The following is a 22,554-nucleotide window of genomic DNA, read 5'->3' as shown; positions in this document are numbered from 1 at the left end:
TCTTAGTTTAGAGCTCTTTATTCTTCTCTCCTATCTACCCATCCTGGCCTTGAATAAAGAGCTCACTGAGACACTACGTTTTACTCCAGTGTGTTTATTATAGCCAGAAATGGTTGTCATCAAATTGTTAATATTCATTCACGGGCAGTGTGCAGTTTCCTAGGGCTGCCATAAAAAATTACTATATACTGGGTGGCCTAAAACAATGGTTTATTCCTTCATCATTCTGGAGGCTGTAAGTCCAAAATCAAGGGGTTCACAGGCTCATGCTCCCTCTGAAGACTCTAAGGGAGAATCTATTCTATTCCTTTTTCTTGTTTCTGGTGCCGCCTACAATCCTTGGCATTCCTTTGGCTTGTAGATATGTCACTCCCATCTCTGCCTCCATCTTCAAATAGTATTCTCCCCTCTGTCTGTCTGTGTGTGTCTTTTCCAGTATGGAGAAGAGCCCATCTTACTCCAGAAGGGTCCACCCTACTCCATATTGGATTGAGCTCCTACCTTATTCAAGTATGATCTCACCTTTACTTGATTACCTCTGCAAAGTTCCTATTTCCAAATAAGGTCACAATCACAAGTGTTGGTGGCTAGGACTTCAACGTATCTTTTTGGGGAATACAATTCAAGCCATAACAAGAAGTTTTTGGTTTTGTGTTTCTTTCTTTTGACTTCTACAAATTTCAAATATTGTCCAAGTTTCTTGCTGAAACATCAACTTTAAGTGAAAGGACTACTTGTCTTGAATTGATGACCTCTTTGTTTGAAAAAAAATCATTTCCATCCTTAATTGGTACAAATAGTGAAAGGCTTTAAATGTGTTGCATTTGCTTGCGGCTGATTAATGAGTAGATTTGTAAACGGTGGCTGTTTCAATTAGCCAGGGTTAATTAATGTTTACTGCACTTGGAAGATGAAAAGACATGTATAAATGCACCATAATGTGAATCATTTTTTAATTTGATGTTGAAGCTTACAATATATTCAAATAAAGATCACTTATATCACATTAAAAAAAAGAAAGGCTGTTGGAGCACTATGTAAATTAGTGGGAAGGGCTCTGCATTTTGAGGTGAATGAATTATGTATCATTGAAGATGGTCATGTTTTAATACTTGATATTCAGAGAAGGGCAGTTATAGTTGTAATCTGATTATGTAAAAAGGACAGAGTAGAAATCTCAGAGATCAAAACTGATAACACTATATAGTATTTCCTGATTTGAGATGAAGTCAGGGTTTGGTTTGTTTTGTTTTTATTAGGTTGGTGCAAAGTAATTGTTTTGACAATTATTTTTAACCTTTTAAATCACAATTACTTTTGCACCAACCATGTAATAGTTCTGAGTTAAGACCTTTCAGCACATAGTAGAGGTGAGAAAAGGTTAACTGTGCTGAGATGAAAATAACATTTTAAAGAAAGGAAATTACTGGAATTCCATGTAAATTTTCGAAAAAGCATCGGGGGCTTGGATGAGGTCTAGTGCTAAGACTGGAAAGTGTGGAGATTTTAGAGACAGTTTGGAAGGAAAGACAGGAGCAAGATCTCCTCTCTGAGGCTGGAAGCTGTGCTTCGTCGTAGAAAGCAATTGCCTCAGGCAGCGAAATGGGTTACCCATTGTTGGTGAGGAAGGGGCCCTCTGCCGTAGGTTTCCAGCATGTTCAGTGAAACACACCTCGCACCAGGCTCCATAGTTCACGAGGTAACTTGAAGAAGAGCTGGCCTCAGTGACACCACCCCATTTCACTTCATCATCGTCTGAAGGGAGAGCATTTCCAGTTAAAACAGTGAAAAGGTTGGGTCTGCTTATGTTTTCATCTCCTGCACGATTTTCTCCTTTGTTCTTGCAGAATAAAAAATAAGGTTGTTGTTTCTTTTATCATCTCTTAGAGGTGAATGTTGAAATGATTTAAGGGAAAAAAAGACCCATAACTCTTTATTTGGATAAAAAATACCTTGCTCCTTGTATTCTTAACAGTAACCACCAATCTAACGTTATTGTTAATAAGCTCCACAGTTAGACATTATAAAGAATTTTCAACAAGGACATGGCACTTCTTTGTGGGTGGAACTACTCATTATCTAGCAGAATTCAATATATAATAAATCCCTTTGGGGGAACCTAACGTGGGCTTTTTCCCCCAAACATCTGCAGAATTCTGCCAGAAACTGGAAAACTCCCATTTTTATTCCAGTGCTTCTCTGGGGGCTCTTTCAGCATGGACATGAGCTCTCCAGGCCCGTATTTCCAGTGGCTCCAGGATATCTCCACCATGATGTGTTGCAATATTGCAAACTCAATATGTATAAGTAAAACCTATACTTCTGCCCCATATTTGCTTTTCTGACAGACAAAACTCAGGTCAAGAATAAAAATGTTACCAGCCACCCGATAACACCTCTCCCCTGTCCCAGTCACGCCCTCTCCTTGCACCCCCACCACCTTCACCACCACCATCAAAGTCACTGTCCTTCCTTGTATCCCTTCCTTAAAGGTCTTTCTGGCTTGATCTTTCTAGTGGACATCCTTCCCCACTATCCTCTTCCCTGTTCTTTAATGATGACTTGTCTCTTAAGTATCTTATAATCCCCAGATTTCCACCCCCATCCCACCACCCCCATACACTTTTCTTTACAGTTGACCTATTAACGAAGTGCTGGCCACTCAACCCCTAGAATTCCCATAGTCTGGATTTGGTTAATTGCATAGTCCTGGTTGCAGGTCAGTGTATTTCTCTGCCATCTGTATCCCATACACTTAAAGGCCTGGCTTCTTTTGAAGCTGTTTCCTTTCACTTCCCCCGTGTCTCAACAGCTAGAGGAATCCCACCTCTGAGGATGAGAAGAATGCCAAACTCATCCTCTGTGCCTTGGTACATGCACTGACATCTACCAGGACAGCAGTATCTCTTCCTTAGCAAATCTGTAATGTCACTGTCCCCGGTCCAAAACTCCCAGCTTGTGTTTTTCTCTCTCTGTCTATACTGTTTACCATAGCACTTGTATGGGAATTATTTTTATGCACATCTTTCCTCTGGACCATGAGCTGTGAGTGAAAAGAAATGGCCTTAGTTGTTTCCTGTACTGGCCTGGACGATGCTACAGGGTTGGATTGCTGAACAGTTGAATGAATGAATGACCAAGCTCATTAATGAAAAACTGGTTTTATTTTTCTTGGCTCCAGATTATTTTCCTTAAAGCGAGAGTCCTTTCAACCTGTCCCACTCCTCTGCACTGATTAACAGTGTCTGCTTCCTGGAAGACACTTGCCATCCATCTCCAAGCGCTTTCCATCACAAGGCTCAGTCTCCCCATGCATTGTTAAGGGATCGCTTGAATCGGCTAATGCAAAAGAGAAAAGACCATTGCTCTTGTTGAAATGTGCACAGCAGAGCAAGTTTTATGTTAAAACACAGACAGGCCAGTGTGCAGAAGAGCATAGAGGTTCGGTGTGGGGTTTTTTAATCTGCATAAATAAACATTTCAAATAAGCAATCCGTACACAAACAGAATGTGATGGCTGCAGGATCAGGAGCTCACCGTCTCGTCATCTTTATACATATATTTATATGTGTGCTGATCTTATCCACATTGCCCTGCCCCTTATAATTATCAGCATAAATATTTAGACTCTTTGAATGCAATTAAGTTTGAGATGCTGAAAATTTTACTTTCTACATGAGCTAGCTAGCTCTGCTAGCCAATACTTTCCATCCTTCTAAATATAGGATTCCATCAATCAAGCACTTACCAGAGAGAAATCAGTTAGAATGCACTTTCTTCATAGCATAGCAGAGAATGATCGCTAGCTGTTGAGAGGGTCAGTTTCCCATTCCTTTGGTTTCCTTTGCTCTATCCCAGGATATCTCTTTCTTACTCAGATAAAAAAGACTGCACAAGTTTGGGAGGGTGTGCAGGTTGGACAGGACCAAGTTTTAGGGGCATCCCTCAGACTCCCTCCCTTGTCATGTGCAGTTGAGGATACAAGTTGGAGCTGAACTCCAGTCTACACACAGTTTGACAAGCCGCGTGCCCTGTATGTGACTCACTCCCCAAAGAAAACAACATGTGGGTTAGCAAGGGCCTCGCCTTGATCAAAAGTAAAGGTGACGGTTTCACCTCTACCTGCTCTCTGTTAATTGTTGCCAAGCTCAGGTGGAGAAAGGAGGACGTTATGAATTGATGTTCAGAACACCCGAACACAGCAGTGAAGGCTCCTAGGGAGTACGGGCTCAGATTGTGTACCGTCGCCCGAATGGTTTTGCCTTTATAAAAACGTAGGCAAGAACAGTAAAACTGTTATTTGAGTATTTTTTTTAAGCTAATCTTCCTCATTGTACTTTCTTGTGCTTACTTAAAGCATCAGCAGCTTTTAACAAATGAAATGTGATCCTGACCCAGATAGAGCAAACCTCAGGTTTTATTTCATTTTTCCAATTTACTCAGTATCTGAGAACTTACTCAGAAGTAAAACAGAGAAAAAAGAACTACCAACTGTGAAGAGCAACCTACCAGAAAATTGGGGAATACGTACCATAGAATGGAACTGGAGAAAAATCCATCCTTGTGATTCCATCTCTGTCCTCAGACCTGATACTTGCAATCCCAAGGGCCTCTGCGTGCTTTAAGAGCCTCGCAAAATTTATGTTCATTGATCAAAGTTGAAAAAATTAGGTCATAAAGTGATGATGGGAAGAGGTGAAATAATCAATTATGTAAAGGATAAAACTATTAAAAAAAAAACGTTACTCTTGGTTTTCTCTGGTGGTGGGATTGCAAGTGAATTATTGTTTTTTCCTTTGTTTTCTACATTTTTTGCACTGAATTTATGTCACTCTTGCAATGAGTACCAACTGTTACATTTTTATATAAAGGAGGAATCAGGAAGTTCTCACTTATGCCGCAAGGGTGGGTTCCTAAAGACAGGTTTGAGGAGAGAATTCCACATAAAATCATAATTAGTTTGCAACTCCTTATGCTTAGCCATAAAAGTACACATCTCTCAACTACTCCGAGATAGCAAGTTTTTCCTCGAGCATCTGAAGAGACCACTGTTCCCTGGGTTGAAGACCACATGAATAATTGACTTATATTTAAGGGATATGAAGCATAAAAATCATATTGATTTTTATTTTAGTTTGCATAGGATGTTAGTTTGTATCTGCTTACGTTAACGGTCATATATGCGTTTTCATTATATATGTGGACCAGAGGAAAACATCTGATATATACAGGTGAAAGATGCTACAAGTTTTAGTGACACAGTACTGAACTTTGTATTTTATTATAATTCCAGACTTGAAGAAAAGTTCTGAAAATATTGCATCAAATTCCTGCTTCTGAAAGTAACTTGCAGACTTATTACCCGTTTACACTTAAATTCTTCACTGTGTTTCTTCAAAGCAAGGGACATTTTTTAATATGTGTAAATCATAACCTCAACACGGCATACTTTCAGCGATTGTTCCTGTAATAAAGAAACTTGGTTTTTCTTGTAAACTGTAGAATGTTTTTCCGCTCGGGATGGCTTAGGCTCCTGACCCTCCAGGCAGGTCCAAGATGCCTAATGTAGTTAGAAATAGGATTGAGGCATTGGCACAAGCTCCACAAGTAAACATGGAGAAGGAGCTCTCCTCTATTTTTAGATGCCAGGGGGCCTGGCTGACTTTTATCTGGATTTCTGACTGATGCCATTGGTAGATCTAAGTTGTTTGATCTACGTGGCTTAAAAGAAAACAAAAGGAAATGTGTCTTACATAAAAAAGGGACTTCTTCTGTACACTCAGTCTTACGCCAGACAAGTCATACTTAGGGAACATGTCACTTGCAATAAGGAATATGCTCACCAGTGATGGGTAGCCATGTTTGTATCCCCTCTAGGGACAATTTGTTGCCATAAGTAGACAAAGTATGCTCCATTTAAAATCTGTGCCCAAGAAACTACTGAAGAAAAATAAGCCTGCATTCAAACATGGAGTCTGAATTTTAAGACTGGGACAGATTTTCTCAAGATTGACAGTGTGCCTAAAAATAAGAGGACTGACCCAATTTTCTGGAGGTCAAAATAAAAACTAGATTTATAGAGCAGCATTACTTTGTGATAATATGCCGATAATATTTTTCCCCAAGTTGGAAAATGTGGCAGCATCATACCAGGCTGTTTCACTTTTGGCCAAAGAAGTATTCTAGTCCTGGCACCCTTGATGAAAAAGGATGTTTGGGTGACTGAGGATGCAGAACCAATCCACTGTTCAACCATTTTAAACACCTCAAGACCCAAAGGAACCTAAATTATCTTAAATTTGACTCAGACTTCGTGAAACCTAATGACAGTTCATGGAGTTTTCATTTATGCCCATCTTGCAGAGAAAGAGAAATCTAAAGAAGGAGGCTAGGTGTTCAGAAGGGAAACTGCTGTTGAGGATGGGCTGTCAAATGGAAGTGACAGGTAAAGCCTCGCTTGGATGAGGGAGGAGTACATGGTTGTCTCGCTAGGAGCTACCGGGCTTGCCAGCTGTGCTCCACCATCAGGAAGCTCTGACTTTGGACTATGGCTAAAACCTCTTCCCTTGGTTTCCTTGTGAAAAAAAGGTATCACTGAGTTTATCACTTTCTAACTCTATCAAAAATAATGTTTGTAAAGCAGCATGCTTGTGATGATAGATGTGTATATACATTTCTATAATATTGGTTACTGATCAGTTAAATAGCCATGTTCTCCCTAACATGGACATTTTCATGGAATAGTGAGACGCTTGCACAAGAAATCAGGATTTTCAGGTTCAGATCTCAGTTCTGCCGCATTGGTAACTTCCGATGTATTTCTCAAGGTGGATGTTACAGTTTGCTCCACTGTCAGAAGGGTAGTAATCCCACTATAAAGATTAGTGGACATCAAATGAGCTAATGGATAGCAATAGGACACAGAAGTGGAGGGTCATTGGTGACCTAGATCTCATGGTATCAAGATGTCATAACATGGCACAATTCCATCACAGGAGGGCTGTCCCACACTAATCAAACTACGCAGGGTGCCAGATGGGCACTGGACTTATTAGGGAGACCACTTCATGGACGGTATAGATACCTGACCACTGCTCTATACACCTGAGGCTGAAGGTGAATAATGTTGAATGTCAACTATAATTGAATATTGTGTAGTCACGCAACGTGGAATACAGCATAGGGAATACAGTCAATGGAATTGTAACAGCTATGTACATTGTTTTGTACACCTGAAACTAAAAAAAAAAAGAAAGAGAAAAGATAATATGTATGTCTTAATGTACAATAACCACTTGAGGACGACGGAGGTTGTCCCCCAGTTCAGCATTTCAAGCAGCTTTCGCGCCCATGTTCAGCAATGAGGCGTGCCCTCCGGTGCCCTCTACCCTTCCAAGTACATTCTCTTTCTCAAAGTCTGAAAACACGGACCTGTTTCCTGAACACTTCCCTGGCTTCTGTGTAATTTCCTGCCTGACAAATGGTCTGGCAAAAAAGGAAATTCACAAGTCGTCTTTCCTGTGGCTTTCTGGTGCAGAACTGTTATCAGGAATAATAGCTTCCAGGCAAAACAGTGGGTTGGGTTCTAGGAACATGACTTTGAGGTGTTCTGGAGTAAGGTTTCTTCTGGCAGTGTTGTGTCTTGGCCACACGCATCTTTGCCACCTTGTTCTGAGGCCTGTTTGTCTTTTGTGAAGGGAATCACTGAAGCCATTGTGTAGTGATGCTTTTGTACAGCTTATGGAGGTGATGAGACCATACTGTGCTTAGAGATCGCCTGCGGATCACGTTGTCCACCAGATTCTGTTTCCCTAGCTCTGGGTGGGCCCTGAGAGTCTGTATGTCAACGCACTCCCAGGGGACACCCACATAGCAAGAGTATAGCAAACAGGATTCAAAGGAAGGAACTGCAATGAGCGACTTCCAGGCTCCCCTAATTTTCTGGATGAGGAGCCATGGCTTAGGGAGTGTCAGAGGCCATGGCCACGAGGCCATGGCCACGTTAAGTATAATGACCAGCGTGGCAGTTATATCCTGAACTGTGAATCAGACATGCTCAGGAGGGGGTGTGGGAAAAGGGGCTTCTCTAACTTCTGATTGGACAAAATTAATTAAATCTGATCTCATAGCCCTGATGTGGGCAAAATGCCTAGAATGGATGACAGATTTATAGTCGTGCTTCTTGATAGGGAAAAAATGACATCCCTTTTAGAACTGCTTCAGTGCAGCTGTGACAGTTGAGGGGGATGGGTTGCTTTGTGTGGAGGTGCGGATCCTAGGTCCTTTCAGATGCATAAGTAAGTATTTATTTAAAAGATAAGAGTTGGTCATATGAGAATCCCCTGTTTGATAAGGTTGAACGGAAATTTCTGTTTGGAGGAAAGGCTGCCGATAATATGTATTTTTATGCCAGGAAGCAGAAGAATCAGAAAATAGAAAAAGCCATACAGCAATGCTGCTTCAATCCTATACAAAAGAAAAACCAGCAAGCCTAGGGGACCTCAGGCTGACACCAGTCTCCAAATCAGACCTTTAATAGCCATGGCCGTGTTTTACACAGGTCAAGGCCGAGGTGAAACCTTCTTTATATGAAGGAAATTGTCCTCCCCACCCCCAATTTGTTTATAGGATGGAAGAGGTAGCCCAGTAATTACAACCAAAGCTTGTCAAAGAAAACTGACTTAAAGTCAGTTTGTAAACTTTATTTTCTTGAAAGCTAAAATGTGGCAGTTAAAATTTTAGAAAAAGTTTGGCTAGTGGATTAATAATTAAAGAAGAATATTAGATGAGTTATCTAGAACTCATGTTTCCCACTTGGCAGTTCTTTTATGAGGCTATTTCTCTGAATAATCATGGAAGTCTGTTGCTTCTCCAAAAACAAAAGATTTTAGCCATTTGAAGATGAAATTGCTATTGAATGTTTCTTTTGATGTTACTTTCTTTAAAATATTTTCAGTGATAGCTAAGTGATGAGGTATTTTTGTTTTGTTCTATTTACTCTTAAGTATACCTAATGTATATCCTCAACATATTTTTTAAAGGGCAAGGTGATGGAGGGTTTTTGTTTTTGTTTTTAAAGTTTATTGGGATGAAAATGGTTAATAAAGTTAAATAGGTTTCAAGTGTACAATTCTGTAATACATCATCTATATCACATTGTGTGTTCACCACCCAGAGTCAGTTCTCGTGATGGAGTTTTTGCTGTATGTTTAATATTTGAAATTAAATATCTGTTATTATTGAAACTGTAGATTAAATATTACCATCATGGAACTCAGTTAAATATTTCCACTTTTAATTGCAAGGCTCATGTGCCTGGATATTATAGAAGAAAATACTTGACTCCAAAGGTAACTGCTACAATTTTGGACAATAACAATTAGCTTGTAGAGGGGAAAAAAAAGACTCTTAGAGGCAAAAAGTGTGCTTAGACTTATTGTTTAATATGGCAGTTGGAAAATGCAGGTGCTTAAAAGCTTTGGAAATCCCAATATATGCCATCAAATCACTGTAATAAAATATTACAATAAAAGGATAATCCATCATGGCCCCCCACATAGAAGTGTGGTTTCTGTGTGATTAGTCTCACCCAGAATTCAAAGATAAAATTCCACTCAGAATGAGCATACGTAATGCTCATTTGGCTCTGGATTTTTTATCACAGGCAGAATTGCCCAGTGCCAGTTGTGTTAGCTGTTGGTAAAATCCTGAGCCCTTAACATCAAGAGGTCGCTAGCTGCCCAAGACGGTTCATGATCATAAAATTGAATCCTACTGCAGCTAATGGAAATCCCTCATTTCCACCTTCTTTTAGTCCCCGAAATCCACACTGACTTCATTGTTCCAAATGAAATAATCAGAGGTGGTGGTATCTAAACCTCCTGGATTTAATTGGCATGGGAACATGGATTTCTGTTATTTTATCCCTCCCCCACAAAAAAAAAAAAAAGCCTAAGTGCTTTTCACTCTGCCAAAAAAAGGTAACATTTCTTGAATATTTCATTCTCCCATTTTCTGAAAATGAATATAATAAACCAGGAAAATTAACCACCATGGGATTCAACATTGGAATAGCCATTTGGAGGAAATTTCCTGCCAATAGTATATAAGAGATAAAAGAGAGAAGGCAGCACTACAATTTGCCACAACCTGAAATGCCCTGGATACTTTATGAGGTACAGATGTAAGAGTTTCCACTGACAGTTCCCTACTCTACTTTTTTACTGCCATGGGCTGAGATGGGTACAGGACTCCCTCCAGCTCTCATGCCTGGAAAATGCCTATTTGAAAAGCACTCATCATTCCGTAGGGCTAGTGATGTTTGTCAGCTTGCAATCCTATAAAAGTGGAGACGTTATGAAACAGTGATGCTTCTGTTGCCTAGTTTCCCCATTTCCTCAGTAAATGACTACCCAGTGCTGAGGCTGAGTGAGCCCCTCCTCGGGTCCTGTGGAGGCTGGAGAGCTAGGGGCTCAATGAGGGGAGCTTGGTATTGTGCAGCCCAGGACGTGGAGGTCAACACTGATACTGACAGTCCATGGGACTTTGAGATTTGTTCACATGTCCCAGCCTCCGTCTCCTGTCCCGTGAAGATAATAATCCTGTCTTATAAAGGCAGTGAGAGGAGAATTGCAGAGGAAGGGGACATTCGAGGTGGGCTTCAGAGAGTTCGTATGTTTTAGTAAGCAGAGATGGGCTTCCCAGATAGCAGGAACAGAGAGCCAAGGTGTCCTGATAGGAGTGCATGGTCCCGTTGGGGGTTAATCCAAGACATCCAAGCAGTTCAGTCTGAGAGATGTGTTCTGATTCTGATGCCAATTCCGATGCGCAGGTGATGTCCCCACCCCACGGGCAGTTCTCCGACACCAGCTGGGTATCCCATAATTCAACCGAATTTGACACTATCTACTTGGAGATAGCTTCAGATCACAGGTCAAAAGCTCAGCCCCACAAGACTGCCTGTCCTTCTCCCCCTATCACCCCCAGCCAATTAATTTCAAGTCCAAATTATCACCTGGGCTTTTGATGACCAGCTATAGATTGGAGGTTCCAACTTTCTCCTCAGGATTAATTTGCTAGAAGCTCTCACAGAACAGAGAGAAACATTTTACTTACTAGATCGCCAGTTTATTGTGAAAGGATATAACTCAGGAACTTCCAGATGGAAGACATGTGTAGAGTCAAGGTATGGGGAACGGCGCAGTTTCCCCAGATGCCACTCTTCCCACATCTCCACAAGTTCAATCTGGAAGCTCTCTGAACCCTGTCCTTTTGGGTTGATATGGAGGCTTCATTACCTAGTCATGATTGATTAAATCGTTGGCCACTGATGATTGAACTCAATCTCCAGCCTCTCTCCTCTACCTGAGTCTGGGGCGTGGGACTGAAAGTTCCAACCCTCTTCTCACATGGTTGGCTCTTCTAGCAACCAGCCTCAACCCTAAGGTGACCTCCAGGTTTTCCCATAGTCACCTCATTAACAAAAGATAACCTTTGCAGCTCTTATCACGTAAGGAATTCCAGTGGTTTTAGGAACTCTGCCAATGAAGACCAAACATACATTTCTTGTTGCAAATCACAGTATGTATCACAGGTGTGGACAGCAAAGAACTGAGGGGCCACAGACATGGGTGGAGCCATTTCTCAGTATCAGGAAGAGATATGAGGAACAGACAGGGTTAAGAATTAGAGAAAGGAGAGCAATGAGGACACCATCCCAATTATCCAGGCAAAGGTAATGATGGTTCGAGGGAGGTGGGTAGTGGAAAGGGGGAGTGAGACATGAGTAAGAGAGAATCAGAAATGGAATTTAAAAATATTGTCAGAGAATTACAGATGGTTCTGCATGTTTCAAACCTGTGGCTGGGAGAATAGTTCTGCCATGATTAGAAGATGGAAAGGCCGTCAGGAGATCAAGGGGCCTTCAGTGCAGTTTCATACATACTAAGTTCATGGGAGATCTAAGTTCATAGATCCAGCAAATTGTTATAAGTACATAAACTACAGCGGGAGGGAGACGTCAGAGCTGTGGAAATACATTTCATGTCTGTCCAAAGGGAGGAGATCCTCCGCTTTGACAGTGGATAGGATTTCCAAAGTGGAGAATTACAGAAAGAAAAAGGAAAGAGACACAAACAGAAAGTGATAGTTTCGAAGAGATTAGAAAAAAGGAACAAGAAGAGTTATTCAGAGAAGTCACAGGGAACAAGCTTAGTACAGTGTGTGTAGGACAAAGAGAAAACATTTCCACACGGAGGAGGAAGGTAAGTTATGATAATGCCACAACGGCACCAAGAACACCATAAGACCAGGTGGGGCTACGACCCGATCATGGTGAAGGTTATTCCTTCTCAGATGAACATGGAAGCACCAATAATTATTCCAGAAGACCCTTCTTTAGTACAGTAAGTGCTTAACAGTCACAGGAATAAGATTTATGTAAAAGAAGTGCCCATTTAATTTATTAAAGCAGGCATTGCTATGTTATTAGCCATTGCCTGTGACTCTGTAAGACGTGAAAAAGTCAGAAGAAATCTAATGGGGGTCTTTTATCTGTATGGGAAAGGTCATTGCAAGCATCAAATATTGAATTTTAGAACGGTGCCACAGCAGAGAGATACATAACTCAAACTAGACTTCAAAAGAACTGATGTGCTTGGGATTTCATCATTTAAAATAATATCTTGCAATAAAACTGACTCCATAGAGGGATATTAATCTCGTACTTTAATGCCATTCTGTCAAATTGTCTTAATAGATATATTTGAACAGAATTTTAATTTTTTTTCAGGTAAATTTTTTGTCTATTTAAAAGAAAATGTGAAGGATGATAATAAAATGTTACAGATCAAATTTAAATCCCATTTTATTTTCTTCGTTTTTCTATAGCAATAATACTAACCGATGATTGGTTTGAAATACATAATACAGTAAAATCTTGACAGGTATATGGTTGGAAAATGAGATATTCTGATTAGCCTAATATCGTTAATAGCACATATGCTATTTATGAGTATCTAATTTTTTAAAATATATCACACAGAAAAACCTGGGGAATCTTTGGCAGCGTAACAAGAAATTCACTTATCTGTGGGGCCCTGTGTTTGAAGCAATGATCACACTTGATACGGGGTTATAGTCCAGGCTCTTTCCTGTAAAAATGCATTTCAATAATGACATGTTTGATTTGGGAATTTTCACTAGTCTGCAAGAACTTTAAGTAAGTCACTTATGTTCCATAAAGTTGATTTTGCTTGGTTGGTTTTAAAAGGGGGTAACTGGTAGCATTTTTTGAAAAGAGAAGCAGCAGAGGAGACAGGGTATTTGCTTTGAGATCACATGAGAAATGTTGGAAGGCAGGGATGTTTACCCCACCGAAGAGGAGACTGGAGCAGAGCTTCATTATGAAGGCCACAACTGGAAGAGCAAGGGGACTGTTTCTTTGTCACCTCAGAACAGAGATCCTGCAACAGGGAGCCCTGGAGAAGGCAGGCTTGTTCAAGGCAAAGCAATGAGAATAGTCCAAGAACGGAGCAGGCTGCACGTCGGTTAGGTGTCTCTTGTCTCTTGTCGGTTAGGTGTCCCATGTTCAAAGAAAGACTAGGGATTCACTGAGTATGTCCTTCGGCTTGAAAGAAATCGTACCTTGCATACTGCCACCATTGCACTGCAAACACCAAAGCACAGTGTTGATTCCCCTGTGATCATAGTTTACTAGGCGATTCTAACTGTGTCAGAAGAGGAAACGGCGATTTAACTCTCCAGATCCTTCACCACTGGAAGGACACGTACCGTGCTTCAGGGCGTCAGCCTGGGTGTAAACCATTCTCTCTGGGCTCGATCCCACCTTGGGCACTTGCTTGCTATGACTTTGCACAAGTGGCTTTGCGACCGTGTGCCTCCGTTTTCACGCCTGTAAGAATGAGAGGATGATGGGACCCACCTCGTGGCTCTCGGTGAGATCGTGTCTGCTTTTGTCTTCTTTTAGATGAGCTGCTGCAGAAAGAGCAAAACTACTCGGACGATGTCTTGGCCAACATGATCAGTGAGCCAAGAATCAGTTATGGAAACGATGCCCTCATGCCGTCTTTGACTGAAACCAAAACCACGGTGGAGCTTCTTCCTGTGAATGGAGAGTTCAGCCTGGACGATCTCCAGCCCTGGCATCCTTTTGCGGTCGACTCTGTGCCCGCCAATACAGAAAACGAAGGTAAGAGGCCCCGGAGGGAACAAGAACATTCTGGTATATATACAGCTCTCTAATGTCCTTAAGGGGGAACTTCTAATACAAATTTTAAAATATACTTTCTCACTGTGAGGTATTTTGGTGCTGCTGGAATTAAAACACAATATTCAGTTTGTGTTCATGAGACAGTGGCCTAGAATGCCCACCTTCGAAAACAACAGACAGGTGATGAAATTACAGAAATCACAGTTCCCGGAGTGAAAGGAGACATTTCGATGGGGACGCTGCATAAATGGAGATTTGAAAGGCACTAAAATAGTCTTCCCTAGTTATTTATTCTAGTGCATTAAATTTCAGATTGCATTAAATGTTAAAAGCAAAGATAGAGAGCCACCTACAAATGAAGAGTAATTTTGCCTAAGAGTTCCACAATTTTGTACTTAAAAAGTCATATATGCGGCAGCTGTCAAAATTAAGATGCACATTGGTCTAAATGATTTTTTCCTATGATAGTTAAGATTTTCTCTTGTCAACAGATTTGCAAAATGGATGATGTACTTTTCTTTCACAGGGATTTCTTAGCAGAAACTTTCAAATAACATCTATTGAGGAGAGAGCATCTTTTAGGGTTTTTTCATTCCATGTCAGTTTTACATGTTCAGAAGTACAAAATTACGAATACAGGACCACCTTGATTTTGAGATACTAATAGCAGGTTTTTCAAGAATACAACAGGAGTTTACCTGTGATTTTCTTTGTTATAATAGCAACTTTTGATGGTGGCAATATTTGTAAAATGGATATTCGTAAGATGGGTAACTCAAAATCTGTCAGCTACTCCTCAGACTAAATCTGACTCCAACATTAGACTTTAAGTCTGGAGAAGCTTTTTTTTCAAAAAGAACCATTGCAGAAAATCTTCATATACACTGTTTTTCTACAGGGAGTAATCACCCCAAATTTGTTTTATTAATTTGAAAAAGGGTACCTTCTGGTAATAATACTAGATACGAACAGCAGTGTCGGTACCTTCTGGTAATAATACTAGATACGAACAGCAGTGTCATTTATGACATAAAAATAATTAAGACTTTACCATTGACAAAAATAATTCTTACATAGAGGCGGAAAAAATTAAGGACTTTAGTTACCAGAGACCAGGGTGACTTGCTTATTAAATTATAACAGAGTGCTGGTTGTGTCATTGTTTTTTTTTTATAGATAGATACATTTTTGCCATTTAAAATCCTCATCACTCAGTCTCTAATGAGAATTGTTTGTGAAAAATGTCCAATCTCGTTGTAAATTGAATATACACAAGATTTCCTCGTTTCCTTTAGAACATTCGGTTGTTTAATTGAGGGAGAAATAACATGTCTGAAGCCAAACAAACTTTCTTTGGTAGAAAATGACATCCCTTAATGTCTTTATACCAAATAATGTTAAATGTGTGTTTGTCATTTATGTCCAAGTCTTAGTTTTTTATGAAAAAATTTATATAGATATACTCTTAATTTATAAGAATTCCTTATCAATTTCTCATAATTTAAAACCTTTTATGTCTTTCAAATATGTAGTTTCTGTAAGTGACATGTTCCCATTGAATATTTTCCATTATTTGTTGATTTTGAAAAGTAAGATAAAACACACTTCAGTGCCTAACTAAATCATTTTTATGGACACAACACACAAATAATAGACTAGAAATTCTCATTTGTTTATGGTAAAGTTTGTGGAAAGAGATGTAGAAAGCCAAAGGAATCTAAATAAGGAGCAGAGTAAAATGAACTTACAGAAATTACTGTGTATGTTTGGTTTAATGTTAATCTTTCAAATTTAGTGAATACAGTGAAATGCAGTGAGCCTAGTGCCACATAGCATATGTAATATCGAATAGGTAAATATTATATATCATCTAGAAGGCGCTGCATATTCTGAATTTCAAATTTTCCCTTTATCACTCTATCAGATATTGAGAACTTTATTGATATATGAATATCAACCTGCATATTTCCTTGGTGTCTTTAATGAGGTCGATTTAATTTGATGTTTCATATAGTAGGATAAATAATACCAACAGTTAAACAAATCTGCCTTGATATTCCCTAAGCATTTTATCTTGACTTGTATGAATTCATATGTATATATGTTCTCCATTAAAATTATAAGCATTGTCTTAAGCATGCTGCATATATTAAAAAGTTTTAAGTAGTAGCCAAATTGATCCATTTTGTGTAGGGGGGAAAAAATGGAAGGATCTGGTTGTTCCTTTTAAGTAGAAATAATAGAGAGGAACCATGTCAGCAAAGCAGCGTACTAAAATCCAAATCCTGATGCCATCATCAGCACATCCACTATTTTCCTGGTCTTCTGTCCCTTAACAATCACCGCAAATCAAATAAGAAACAAAAAAGTCTTGGTCCAAATTGGGAAGCAAGCTGTGATCTCCCCCTCTCCCTCCTCTTGCCAAATAATCCAAAGAAAGAAGATTGGATTAACTATGCTGCATTTCCCCAAAGTGATCACTTTGTGGAAGGCCAAGAACAACCAGTTTGGAGATGCCCCAGTGCAGCAGTGGACTAAACACCTCTGATCAGAAGTGAGCTCCAAGAAGGGCCCGTGGACATTGGTTTCTGAGAGCACATATTGTAGCAATTGTCCTGGGAGACAGTGTCCCTGCGCACAAGTGTGAGAACGCGAATACACACACACACCACACACACACACACAGACAAACACACACACCCTTTGTGTTGCCAAGATGCCCAGTTTGGCAAAGTCCTTAAATTGAGTGCTTCTGGATTCTTGACCCAGATGCGATACAGCTGTTGCATTACCTAGGCCTCATCCAAAGAGCTGATACTGTTGTTAAATAAAGGTCTGTTACTGATAGATAGCAAAATCCTCTATAAAAGAATTGGAGGAGAAAAAAATCTTAAGATCTCAGAGCTAGAGTTCAGGTTCTCACAGTTATCAGACTAAACACCCTCTTTATAACATTTTGAAAAGCCGCCTTAATGATGAATCTTAAAATGGACTGACAATGTTTAGGGGGGTGAATCAATACAAGGAATGTAATTTACACTAAGTGTTTCAAAATGTAAGTGTTCAGGCTGGGCTACTGGAAACCCTGGCACGGTCAGGTGCTTGTCCTATATGGATGTGACAAATGCAGGTGCAGACGGATAGGATGGTTGATTCAATGATTCGGGGTCTATGAGCAGCAATGATGTGATTGTCTAAACCAGTGAGTAACTCTTAGGAGAGCTCTGAATAGAACGAGCTTCCTTCCATTGATCCAGTGGTAAGCTCTGGCAATATCCAGCTTATAAGATAAGAACTGTGCAACAATGCTGTACATTTGTATAAAACTGAGTTAGGTTCTGGCTTCCCCTAATCACGTAGGGTGCAGGACAGTTTTTATTTGTGTGGGATTACCCTGTGCCCAGCATCTGACATCCCCTGTCCCCGTCCTAGGAGCCAGTAGTCACACACACACACCCAACTCCTGCCCGCAGTCACAGTGACATCCAAAATCACCTCCACATTCCCCACCAGCATCTGAATGATGTGGATCAGAGTTTAAATTCCAGCTCTGCTGGGTAGGCAACCTACAGAGCCTCTCTGGCTGTTTCCTAACCTGTAAAGTACTGGTGATAATTCCTAACTCAGAAATAGGGTGCAAGCATTAAATAGATGTGTCAGATGAAGCTCTTAGCAAAGGGCCTCCAACATGGTACGTGTTCAGTGGTACCATGTTCGGCTTTTCTTTAGTTTTTCCAAACAGATCCAGGATTTTATTAGAGAGGGTTTGCCTGCTTGTCTCAAGAAGAATTACTCTGTCATTCTCTAGCCCAAACGGTGTAGTCTTCAAATTAATGACTGTCACAAGCCATGTGATGATACAGTCCTAAAATCTTAGCCTTCCTCCCCTGCCCATCTCCCTTTTCTCCCTCCCTCTCCCGAGAGCCCAGTTTCTTGTTACTGTTACAGACATGTCCTCACATACAGAGCTACTGAAAATACCTACAATTCTCAGAGGATTTCCTTGCATTGTTCCTGCAGTCTTAGCATCATAGCTTCAAACACTTACCAATGGGATGTTTTTCTTAAGAACAATCAGTCAAGTCCAGAGAGAGGGTCAGACATCCAGGCATTCTTTAGATTTACCTTGAAAAAATAAGCATATCACAAACACAGTTTCCAATATTTTAGGCTGTTCGACCAGCTGCGATTTCCCTGAAGAAATTTTTATCCTATGGGGTTTTCTTTCCAATCCACAAAGCCTAATGGTCTAAACTGAAGTGAAGCTGTTATTTATAACACGGTTTTTCTCATGGACCACGAAATCATCTGGCTGAATGCATTTGTGTTAATAGCACTTCTGTGTGTTCTGATTTTTCATGACTGCCTGAGCAAGCCAGCCACGAAGATCAATATGGAATGCCATGGCCAGCAGTCAGCTTTTTGTGTATAATATATACATAAAATACTCTTGAAGAGGCACGACAGGTCTTGTAGGATTGTATGTCTGTAATTGCAACGCGAAGTTGCCCTCTGGTATGTTTTTACTTAGTCATAAAAAGCAATGAGCAGATCTTTGTCAGTGGTGAAACAAATTAAATAAAGTCTTTCATTAAACCTGCAAACCCAGGCCTTTTCAGGCCTTCTCATCTATGTGTAAAACTGATCTCCTGCTGATTCTTCCATCATCGTAAGCCCGGTAGGGAGATTGTGCTAGGCAGCATTTAGCTTAAAATTGGTCTATTACAAGGAACGCCAGAACTAACAAACTCAAAAGCTCCAGAATTTCATTCATTCTGTTTATCTCCTCTTGTGGGGAAGGTTGTGATTCAAAGCTGCTGAAGGCAAGGAAATAACAGATTTAACTCTTTAAGATGATCCGTTTCTTATTTTTAATTTATTAAACAGCTAATGTAAAATGTTTTGAACACTGCATTGAAGTTACCTTCTGGTTTAACGAGTAATTGTCCATTTGAAAAATTAGAAAGTATTTGTGGTAGATTGGGAAATAATGCACTACCTTGTCTTGTCTATGGGTGTTCTTTTTTTGCAGTGATGTTGTAATTGTCTTTTTAAAAATGTGTTGATGTCAGCTTACTGAACACAAGGGTTCCTTTTTAAAAAAAATTAATTCATACTGAATCAGCCTCAAATTGTTAAAGCAGGCTAGGGTTAAGTCACTAAACCTATTATTGTTCTATCTTCCTAAAAAACAAGAAAAGTTTTTTATTTTATTACTGTTTTCAAATAATACATGAACACTGGGGCGGCAACGGGGGAGGCAGAGAAATTTATTGGAATATCTCCTCATCCAAAAATAACTAATGACAGCTTTTGTGGTGATATCTTTCAGACTTTTTCCTATGCACATTTGATACTTTTCAGTGTTCCTTTAAGTAATTGTGGAATAGTGCTTCATCGGTTACAAGGTTTTTTCACATACGTGTGCACTGGAAAACCGTTTGTTGACTTGCGACAAAACCTAATAATCAGAAAAGAATGTGGCTTGCCAGGATAACAGAGAAAATAAGTGGTGGAATTACAGTTGACTCTGGTACAGGATCAGCTCTTCAGCCTGTATTTATACCACAGATTCACCTGCTTCGCTGAATTCCATATACGGTTTCTGATGGTTTAACCATTGATGAATATGGTCACCACTTTGTTACCCTTTTTGCTCTGTATATGTATCTTGTATCTTTCATATGTTTTTATTTTCAGCTGAAGTACTGTGTGGGGCCCTTGTGAGGAAACTCAAAAAGTGCAGTAATTTTTCAATTAACTCCATTTTACAAGGAGCAATAGATGGGATAAAAGATGAAACACAGAGAAACTATAGTGTTCAAATGTGTTTGTGAGTTGCAGAAGGAAGTATGTCATAATCTAATACACAAATAAAGTACTAGAGGTTAGTCGTCCTCGCAGCAATACTTGTTATAGAATATTTTATAAACAGGATATTTAATAAATGCAGTCTTAAGAGTATTTGAGAGTTTCTGAAACAAGTCTACAATTTTTTTTTTTTGTTCCTCACTACAATTAGAAGATACAGATGGTATTATTCCTATTTTACGTATGAAGAAATGGCCTCAGGAGTGCTCATTTGTCCATAGTCACTTAACATTGTAAATGGGTTATATGCTTCTGCCCGTCTGCCAGAGAAAGGAGCAAACCACATTCTCTTTTGATTCATCCAAATGCCTTAGTATCCTCAGAAATATTCTTTCCTCGTATTTTGAAGATTTGGCATGCTGTCACTTTTCCCCTCACTGTTCTGTCAATGTGTGGTGTTCAGAATCGATCTGGGTTTATACTCCCATCTTTGCCTGCCTGGGCTGTGCGCATCAGCAAGCTGGATGCTCTTCCTGCAATTGCTGATCAAAAGCCATCTCGTCGAGCCCGCCTTGTAAGCTCCCATGGGCACCTTTGCTTCCTTTTCTCACCTTCCTGTGTCTCAGACCTTACTGAAGAGACTTTTCCCCCTTTCTTGGCTTCATTTGCCTCGTGTCCCATTTATTAAGCCTAAAAGTTTTGTTTCTCTCCCTTGCCTGTTTCTTTGAAGACCAGTGTTTAAATTCAAGTTAATATTTTCTGAGAAGCAGAAGCATTTTGGAAATTGCAGCTAATGGTAAACAACAGTGCACACTATTGTTCTGCTTGCACTGTTTTCTAGGGCCGGACCCAGAATACTCACAAAGGGAAAGTGTGGAAGTCAACAAATGTGACAAGAAATATTCGCATTTCATGCATTTCACCTGTATGTCACCTATTAAATAGAAACCAAACAGGGGCAGGGGAGGAAGGGAGAGAGACTCACTGACTCTCTTGCTGGTTTACCTTTTACCCTCAAACTGGGACAGACTTGATTTTGATTTGGGAGATTCCTGTGGCGAAACTTGCCTCTCCCAATAAATTCATATTTGCGTTTCCCCTGAGGATTTAACGGAGGCCTTTTGTAGTTAATTAACTGTAAAATAAGACAAGGTTGGACAGTGGTAAAAGCAGGTATCTTTAAGATTTTTCTTCTGGACTGGTATAATATATTTTATTTCTAATCAAAAGCCAAGAAACTATCTCTAAACTCGCTGAGAGAAAAATCCCTCGCCCGCCGCAGCCGCTCTGCTTTGATGTTGCTGCGAATCCTGGTGAATGCCTTTATGGGAAAACTAAGGAGTGGGATTGGCACATCAATAGCGATAAGCCTTTTGAAGTGGTACCCCTCCCACTCCTTGATGCTGAGGATTAACTCACTGCGGTTCTTCTCTAGCTGCTCCTTTTGTATAACTTGTGTATTGCTCATGCTTTTCCCTGCTCTGTTCAGGAGCCACAACTTACCATCTTGATTTGTCTTGTTTGCTTTCCGTGTCTCTTGCTTCCTGTGCCCAGTTGAGCCTGTTGATGCCCGCCCTGCTGCCGACCGAGGACTGACCACTCGACCAGGTATAACCCGGTTACCTTTGCCCTCCTAGCATCTTGCCTTGAGCTTGAGCAGACGCCATCCCTTTCTTTCTTCATTATTAGCCTGGCTGAAGTTCAACTATTGAGAAATAGAATTTGAAATGACCATGGAAACCACCCTTTTTAGAATTCCCTTGGCTTTCCTTACACTTCTTTTCTTGGTTTTTGGTTTGTTTTTGTGTTTTTTGTTTTTCTTTCTGAGTTTTCCCTTTTCAAACAATAAAAGACAGCCCTTCCAACTTTTTTTCCCTCCATCTTGTTTTTAGTGGAAAGGATTATACAGAGGCTGTCTGTCCTCAGAAATGGAAACCCACACAAATGCAGACTGTCTAGTGGCAACTTGGTTACTATGATGGACATCTCCTTGTCTAACTGAACTGGGCTCAGACTTTCATCAGTTCCTCAAGGACATGTGACTTTCTAAAAAGATCAGACTTGGAGTATCTCCGTAGCCCAGCCACAGTTACACATTTTCTCTTTTGTGGGTTGTGTAGACTCATTCTCAATGAGTGGCTAAAATGACCCAACACATGTGCATGCATCATTTTGTGTACACGTCCTTTATTTTTCATACTGCTTAAAATTCCCATGAACACCAAAACGGATACTTCTTTTTTTTTTTATATAGTTTCCCAAGCATTAAGCAGAAATATTTTTTTCACTTTTTGTCCTATAGTTGTCTATGTCTCATACTTAGCTTTGAGAATAATGTCACACCAGGAGCACATACATGTGAGATTTTGACTCCATGCACCTCATCCAGCTGACAATCAATAGCCCATGTTTTCACTGACTCAAAAAGAGGAGAAAAGTTACTGAATTCTGTGTACAATACAAATCTGTGTATTCTGGGGAGATTTTACTCTTAACAATGCACACCTTTCCGT

General features: G+C 40.0%; 1 protein-coding gene across 6 annotated transcripts in view; it reads left to right on the top strand.

The window, feature by feature from the left end:
- Window positions 1–22,554, top strand: part of APP (amyloid beta precursor protein) — a 245,044-nt gene that overhangs the window by 203,980 nt on the left and 18,510 nt on the right. For 3 of the 6 annotated variants that reach the window (XM_033127076.1, XM_033127059.1, XM_033127043.1), the window contains 2 exons: window positions 13,988–14,209; window positions 21,596–21,649. In XM_033127076.1, the coding sequence (XP_032982967.1) occupies window positions 13,988–14,209; window positions 21,596–21,649 (276 nt within the window). The remainder of the gene's footprint in view (window positions 1–13,987; window positions 14,210–21,595; window positions 21,650–22,554) is intronic. The other 3 variants (XM_033127085.1, XM_033127069.1, XM_033127050.1) reach the window with 1 other exon arrangement.

Source organism: Rhinolophus ferrumequinum, chromosome 2 (genome assembly GCF_004115265.2).
Source record: "Rhinolophus ferrumequinum isolate MPI-CBG mRhiFer1 chromosome 2, mRhiFer1_v1.p, whole genome shotgun sequence".
Taxonomy (NCBI): domain Eukaryota; kingdom Metazoa; phylum Chordata; class Mammalia; order Chiroptera; family Rhinolophidae; genus Rhinolophus; species Rhinolophus ferrumequinum.
The sequence above is the reverse complement of the archived record's forward strand: the minus strand, read 5'-3'. Positions and strand labels throughout refer to the sequence as shown.